This window comes from Sesamum indicum, linkage group LG8, assembly GCF_000512975.1.
Source record: "Sesamum indicum cultivar Zhongzhi No. 13 linkage group LG8, S_indicum_v1.0, whole genome shotgun sequence".
Classification (NCBI taxonomy): domain Eukaryota; kingdom Viridiplantae; phylum Streptophyta; class Magnoliopsida; order Lamiales; family Pedaliaceae; genus Sesamum; species Sesamum indicum.
Window position 1 is genome coordinate 19,190,742 of NC_026152.1, and position 8,867 is coordinate 19,199,608.

At 29.8% G+C, this 8,867-nt stretch overlaps 1 protein-coding gene across 2 annotated transcripts in view; it reads left to right on the top strand.

Moving 5' to 3' along the window:
- LOC105169468 (cyclin-D1-1-like) overlaps positions 1-1,191 on the top strand; it is a 1,957-nt gene extending 766 nt beyond the window's left edge. Inside the window, exons 3-5 of one of the 2 annotated variants that reach the window (XM_020696435.1) lie at positions 37-343; positions 445-548; positions 702-1,191. In XM_020696435.1, coding sequence (XP_020552094.1) covers positions 37-343; positions 445-548; positions 702-971 — 681 coding nt within the window. In that variant the 3' untranslated portion in view covers positions 972-1,191. Of the gene's footprint in view, positions 1-36; positions 344-438; positions 549-701 lie in introns of both variants that reach the window. The other variant, XM_011089862.2, reaches the window with a different exon arrangement.

Here is an 8,867-nt window from a genome sequence, read left to right on the forward strand (position 1 = left end):
AAAAGTTTTAATTAATTTTATTTGGTCGATAAATAGGAAACTGGGTGGCCGTTTCAGCTTCTATCATTGACGTGCTTGTCTCTAGCGGCGAAAATGGAAGAATTGTACGTTCCGTTGCTTTTGGACTTGCAAATGCTGGAAACAACATACGTCTTTGAGCCCAAAACAATACAGAGAATGGAGCTTTTGGTAATGGCAACTCTCAAGTGGAGACTTCGCTCTGTTACTCCCTTTGACTACCTCCATTACTTCATCTCAATGCTCCCCTCTTCCGCCTCCAAACCGGATTCGGCCACCACCCTCCACTCGATCGCCTCCAATATTATCCTTAATACCACCCGTGGTAATCCTCTCAACAATTAGTCACTATGGAATAAGATTTTGTTCTAATGTTTTGAAGTTTATGATTTGTGTAATTCTGTGGTTAATGAATATCAGTGATAGATTTTTTGGGCTTCCCGGCATCGGTCATTGCAGCGGCCGCCGTGATTTCCGCCGCCGGTCAGGGTGTAAATCTGCCCACTACTTTCGATGACAGAGTAGACAGAGTAAGTTCCGGGTGTGTTATTTTGGAGCGTTCTAGTTCCTTGAGATGGGAGTTACACTAGAAATGTGTATATTAATTTGGGGTGGTAAATTGGAACATGGAAACCTCGGGGGGTTAAGAGTAAATACTGATTTGGTGTTTCTCCCGGAGACAGGAAATGGTGAGAAGCTGTCATCAACTAATGGAGGAATACTTGTTGGACACGTGTCCATCAGATGGTCTTAAAGTCATGAGCATTGAGCCTCTCGCGCCGCCGAGTCCCATCGGTGTCCTTGATGCGGCTGCTTGTGCTAGCTGTGACACCCACTCCGAGAATCCAGCGTCAGTTCCAGGTCCCGGCTCAGGCGCTGGCGGAGGGGAAGCCGAGCCAGAACCCAAGAGGCAGAGATTGTCTACGCCGGATGTACAGGAACCGCAACCATAGAGTACATTTTCCTTTTGAAAGTTTCCAGAATCCCTTTTCTAGGCCTTTTACTTATTAATTAAGGGTAAAAAGTGAGTATCGGAGGGTCAGGAATTTTGTTCTAATTTTGCGTAATTTCTCCATATTGCTTGTGAAAATGAGTGAAGAAACTTGTTAGATTAATTGATGGGTGGCCATAATTTATTATTATTTGGCCAAGAATCACCCCAATTTCGCTTAATCATTTCCAATTTTTTTTACTTGCAATAAAATTAGTTGCTTCATTACAAGTATATTATGTGCTCATTAATTCTTTTTTAATATATTTATTATACAGTTTATTTAACATTGATGTAATTCAATTCGACCATTCGAATTTCGAACCCCAATAATATATAAATATTGATTGTCTATTTCAATTGTAATTATTGATTCATTGTAATATTATTTCTTTTAAAATTGGAGGTCGATATATTTATCATAATAATAGTTATTAGTTAATTATTAATAATTAAAATTTAAAATTGATTAGTTAAAAGAAAAAGGAGGGGAGGATGAATTATTGGGTGAGAAAAGGTGTCCTAGTCTTTGAAACAACCAAATACCACTGGACTCCAATTATTTTAGGCATATGGAGTCTTGTGATTTTTCTTTTTCTTTGCTTTTTCCACTTTACCCCTCCATCATACAAATGCTGTAATCCATTTTCTTGGTTTCATTAATATATAATTCTCAACCAAAAAGTAAATAAAAATACTTTATTATATCATAAAATAAGATGGTCAATTTTGCCATGTGATACATTACCAATCATTTAGCTGTCAATTCTTTTTCTTTTTTTATTTTCTTTTTTACTATATTTATATATAATTCACTATAGATACAAACAATTTTACATTGATTTTATTAGTATTTTGGAGGAACATTAACACATTACAGATATAATAATTATATTATATTTATTATGTAATTAACTCATTTGGATTAAAATTGACTTAGAATAAGAATTTTGTGGGAGTAGTATTTTTGGAAAAGAAATTGGCGTTTGTTTTTTTCTATTTTTAAATCTATAAATAAAAAAATCTAGAATGGAGGTGTGCGGTTTGGTACATGGAACAAGAGTGGAGGGGCCACGGGGTGATGCCACGTATACGACAGAAAGTACAAGGGGGCCCCACTGGTGGGGTTGGTACACCTGAGTGTCTGATTTTGGACGCATTACAATGTACAGTACAACCCCTCTTTTCCGCTACTATTTTCTTTGATTCTACCTTTCTCTGTATATTCGGGTCCAATGGACCGGGCTACACACTTTGGACTTCAACTTTCTTTCCTTTGATAAACAGGTGCTCATGTTTGAATTAATTTTTTTTTATATTCGAATTATATTAATATTTAATTAATTTATTGACAAAAATAGTTCCATTAACTTATACCATATTTTAGAAGAATCGAAAAAAATAATAACAAATACCCAAAAATAAGGGAAAAAGTCTTTTTTTTTTTTTTCTTTTTTCCTCCCAATTTTTATTTGCGAATGATGAGATAGGGATGACGTGGGAAGGGCGACGTGGTATGGAGTTGTGCAGCAAGGGCAAAGAGGAGTCGAGAGCGTGGGAGACAGCCGTGAACCACCAATTACGACTCTCCATCTGTAAAGCTCCATTACGATTTGACGGCTTAAAAAGCGGCCATTATGTCTCATCACTCTGAATTATCACATCATCATGTCACTCTCATAAAACTGTACGGAAACAGCATCAAGCAAGATTAGGGTGAATTTAGATTTGGTGGTGTGTGATTTTGAGAAATAATTTTACATAATATCGAATTAAATAGGTTCAAGATTAATCATAATATTATTCAAAATAGTGTAAAATTCAGATTTAAAGAATTTGAAGCATAAAATTCTCAAACAAATTAGTGCTTTTATTATTATAAAAGTAAATTTCTCACCTTTTCAAACACAATATAACATTTATTTATTTAATTTAATCTAACATTGTGCCAATACATTTGGGAAACGAGTTTTATTTTACTTTTTTTTTTATTATGATATGATTATGTCAATTTGTATCATTGTCAAGATACTTAACGAGACTAAATGTATGTTCTAACCTATATGCTGATTCTTATATGATTAAATTTTGATTTTTTGGAACAGTAAATTAACTATAAGGATCATAATTGATACATATAACACAATATTTGTAAAATATTATCCCTGTTTTTTTATTTATGCAAAAAAAAAAGGATTAATTATTATAAAAACAAGGTAATAAACTAATGTAAGTGAATTTTGATTTCACAAATCTTTTAAATTTAGCTCTAAATTTGATCAACGGACAAGATCAAACCAATCTAAATCCATCAATGAATGAAAACTCATTCAGACACAAAATCTTTCATGTCTTTTTCTAATGACATGACAGAGAGTTTACAATTGTCGCGAGCAAACGTAGGAATGATGAGAAATTTATTCTTATTATGCTACTAATACTTATACTTAGTAAACTATTATGGACAAGTCTGGTTGAAGAAGAGTTACGCCATTGTATTTTAGTGTTTAATAATAAATCAAGTTATGATAATTCATTTGAGATTAATCACTAAAAAAATATCAATTTAGAATGTGGTGTTGTACACAATGAAAATTTAAATAAATTTCTTTTTTCACTATGATTTTGGAATTTGATTAATAATTTTAATTTATTTGACAAATTGCGTACTTTTTAAAATGTCTTTTTAAAATGACAAATGATTTCTCTCAATTTTATGATGTTATATGTGATTATATTGTGCTTTTTATTTTATGAATTTATAGCGTTTAGATCTATTCGTTTATTATTATTATTATTTTTAAAGAAAAAATAACTTGTAAGCGATCGTGTTCTTGCCCTTACTCTATACATAAATTGAGTGTGCCCCCACTATCGTGTATATAACCACAAGTCCGATTTTCATCTATTTTTTATGTTGAAATGACAAAAATACATTTAAAGACTTGAATTATAATTTTTTTATTTTTTTAAAAGTATTTTTATGAACTAAGTAGATTTTTTTTATAATGTTTAAATTTTTTTCTTCCACTTCATCTTGTGTTTCTATAATTTATTATTTTTTTAAAAAATACAATAAGGGTAAAATGGACAGTTCCACCTCTCCATAAGAGGATTATATAATTTCATCAAATATCAGACAATATTGATAATTTACTAAATAATGAGAGGATATTTGTAATATATTTTAAATTTTAGAAGAGCTCATTGTAATTTATTATATATTTTATTCAAGTTAAATTTGATTGTATTAAATCAACAATATAATAAATATAATTATATTTAGTATGTGATCAATTCGTAAACGAAATGGGGTAGAATTTTCCATTAATCGTAAGTAATGGAATGTTAAAGTAGATCACGGACTTGAGGTCAGTGCGAGTGATGGAGATGTGCGGCCTTGATTTTCTGTGTAATTGGTCAATGGAGTTGGGTCCCTATCCCAGCCTGTAATCTCTGTACTATGTGCATCATCGCTCATGCATGCATGGACCCTGTAATCATTCATCATATCTCCGCCACTGCAGGAGCATCCCCTTTTTTTTTTTTAAATAAATTATAATGATTTTTCTTGAGATTTAACATAATTAACTAATAATTATTAATAATTAATTTTAAAAGTCGTTTAATAATTAGCTCAATTCACTAAATTTTTTATTTATTTTTTGTGGTAAACTAACCAATATGTCATTGTGGATTAAAAATTAAAATTTTATATATTTTTTAAAAAAATTTATTTTTTATGTACTAAGTGGATAATTTTATTTTTGTATAATATTTAAAAAAAAAATCATACACCCCATCTGATTTTTTTCATAATTTTTTATTTTAAAAAATATAGTAAGGACAAAATTGATAATTTCAATTCTCCATTCAAAAATTACATAATTTCATCAAACACAGAGGGGTATTTATAATTTTTAAAATAATAAAGTGATATTTGTAATTGTATCAAATTTTAGAAAAATTCAATATAATTTATCTTTCTTTTTCTAATTATTTTTAGGAAAAATTAATGTGAGGTGTCATAACAATTCCCGATGTGATATTCTGATATAGAGTTTGTTTTGTTAATGGTATTGTATTGATTTTTTTTAATATATTATGTATGAAAAAACATATATACTTATATTAATACAATATAAGAAATATTATAAATATATAAATTATTGATATATTTTTCGCCGTCATTCTCACCATAACATGACGTGAAAAGAATCTCTTTGCAACATAATGTATTTTAATAAATTTCTTACTTTTGATTGTGGTTAGGGTTTATAAATTGTTTTTAATTTAATCTAACCATCTTAAGTATTTTAAAAAAAAATGTACTAATAATATATGAATTTAAAATTATATAGAAAGGTGTAGGAGGGTCATAACCAATATGGTGGACTAGGGAGATTGTCATAATTCATGTAGGCACAAAAAATGTCTAATTATTGCACCCAATTCTCATTTATAATGAAAAAAAAAGAGAAATTCTTTTAGTAGTTGCTAAAGATGTGAAGATTAATGATTTATGTGCTAATTATGTATACATGTATTTATCATACATAGAAATCAGAGATGGGGACCATTTTTCATTTTTATTTTTGTCCATATACCAATATTATATTAGAAGGATATACAGTGAAGAATAGTTGAGATCTATCCATCCATGCATGCATTAGATATAGGGTTGGGGCAGCATGATGAATGGTAGTAGAGGGTTTTGTTTTTCCAATTATGGACAAAGGCTTATCTGTCTTACTCATCACACATTACCATCCAACCACAAAGTACTCCTTCAAAATAGAGCTAAGGGATAATAAGACAAGCCAGGCATCAGCATTAACAACACCCCCCCACATACATATATGTACAAGATTGCATATTAATGTGAGAGTGAGTGAGACCAACTTCATCATGACATGCAACTTCCGATCATTCTCTCACCCACCACATGCCCTCATCACTCTCCCTCTGCTTCTTTCCTTTTCTGCACTTTGTTTTACTCTTTCATCTTCACTTTATAATATGTATATATATATATATATATATATATATCTCATACATGTTAGGTCATGACAGATTTAAAGTTAAGAAACATTTCAAGATTCTAATAACAGATCATCTGAATTTGTCCGGATAATTTTATGTTACAAAAATTCCAAACCCTTGTTATCTTATTTTGAGTTATGTTCTATAGCATTGTAATGAAGTGCAAATTCATTTAACGTGTATGGAATAATTTGAAATCTTTCATCTTCCAAATACAACATTAGATCATTTTAGCTATTTTATCAGCCATGTGATGGCTCATGGCTAATTCGAGCTAAATTTCACCTATTTGTTTAAATAAACCCTTAGTATAGGTGAAGCATAGATAAAAAATTTCAATAATTGGGGTTTGAAATCAAGAGGTATTTCATCATAAGAAGAAGAGCAAAAAGTTAATAAGGTTTCGTGTGGGATTTATGTTGAAGTGCTTTTGGGGATATTATTTCATCAAATGTTAGACAACCATATCCATCACCCATTCTACACTAACACCCAAGTATGAAAACCTGATTAGGTGGGTGTAGAATTTAGGGGAAAGTTTAAATCGGACCCAATTCGGTTCAATCTAAATCAATTATATGACAAGTATATTACGGTTGAATTTGAATCAATCATATGGTAAGTACAATACACTTGCCGTGTGGCTGGTGTATAGTTTAAGGAGATTAACCAATCACATAAAAAACATCAATATGATTATGCAAACTAACCTTACTACTTTTTGAATAATTAAACATACATCTAACATTTACACAAATGATTTCTCTATTTTTTTGAAAATTATATATACTCCCCTAAAAAACATTAACTTCATCACACAAATTAATCCTACTTTTTCTGTCAATGGTAGTCTTTATAATTATGTAAAAGTAGAGATAATTTGTATAAATATATTAGAAACTAGAGGGTGTAAATGCAATTATTTCTAAAAAGATTTGCAAGACCATTTTTTAAAAAGAAAAAAACAAAATGAGGAACTCGCCCTTGTCCTGCACAAGATACTGGTGGGCTACAGGATTCTATTGCAGAATATGGGCCCATTCCTATAATATAGACCGGCCCGAAGAGAGTAGTGGTGTCTGAATATGGGCCACTCATGAGAATATATGGCCCAAATATTTTTGTAAAGGAGTATTTGCGGTCTATTATTGCATTTATTTTATTTCTTTAACTTGTTTAATCTTTCACAGAAAATTCCATAATTTATTTTTTTGAAAAGAGAAAATATTTTTTGATTTATTTAATTTGTTTATTTGAAAAAAAAAGTTAAATTGGAAATTAAAAAAAGGATGCAGAATGGACAAAAAAAGAGGGTAGAAGGCCCAAATTCAGATTGACGTAATTATTTATTGGGTGGGGCGAAGGTACACAAGAAAATCGTACGGCGTACTTGGCTATGCATGACAAAGTGGTAAGGTGAGGAGTGAGGAGGCATTTATTTATTTATTTATATTTATCATCCCAATTCCAGAGAGAGTGGGGCCCCACACTGGAGACTCCTCCCCACGTGGCGCAGGGTGCAGGTGCCAGCCTATCTTTCCTATAATGGAAGTCACACCATTGAATCCCCAATCAATATTTATTGAATTTGGGATATCCCAACAAATCAGTTAATTCCATCATGTGCTCACATGATCTGTACCAATTCCAATTCTCTGTTTTATTTCAACTTCTTCTCATTATCATCTGGGATAATTATATTCTCATTTTCTAAAATTTAATATAATTACATATTATTTTTTTATAGTTTCATTTAACATCTCTAAAATTTGTTCTATTTAATAAATAAGTTTCACTATTAATTAAATTTATTAATATTAACAAAATATTTCAAAAAAAAATTTATATTTACATTCGATTAACTATTACTGATTTATTACATTTCAAATAATTTTTTTATGACCAAATTACTCTTATACATCTTTATGCATTGGTACATAAATGTGTTGAGAAAATTATTTGACTTGCAATAAGTCAGTTGATGATATATATCAATTAACTTTCAATTTTTTTTTTGCTAACATCAATAGATTCAGTAAATTTTGACTAATAGAGCGACTTATTTGTTATATGGAAACAAATTTTATGGGTGTTTAAATATAAATTTTTTAAATCATAAGAGATTTGAATGTAATTAGACCAAATCTCTGAACAAAGAAGAGTGATTATTCCTTATAATAATAATAATAATTTTATTATTATTATTTAATTTGAACTTATTTATATGATTAATCAACCTTTATTATTTCAACATATTGAATGTTGTAACATCATAATTATTATGTAAATATATATTTTAAGTTTGAATTAGTAAAGATGTGGGTATTTTAATTTATTACTAGAATTGTTTATTTAAAATTGATACAATCAATTTCCTAAAAAAATTCCAACGTGTTATTGTTAATAAGATTATTTTATTGTATTATAACTGATCAGAACCACAAAATTATACTATAGGAACAAATAAATAAAAATAAAACATTAAAAACCAAAAATATCATGGTGGCATATAAAGAAAACGAGGAATGAACAATGATCTGGTGGAACTCGAATTCAATATAAAATGCAATTAATAGTTTTATTTCATAGGAAAAAGATAATAAGTGAAATAAAATTAAAAAAAATATATATTTAGATGATGATTTGAAGAAAGGGAAAAGAGGGGACAGGGGAAGGCAAGTGATGGGTCCAAACCTAGCAAACAAACAGGACTTGTCTAATTATGGACCCATATAGATGAGCTGGATAGGGCACACCCCATTTTTCAATGCCTCAAATCAATATGTATGGGTACAAACATCTTTGTACTCTTTCC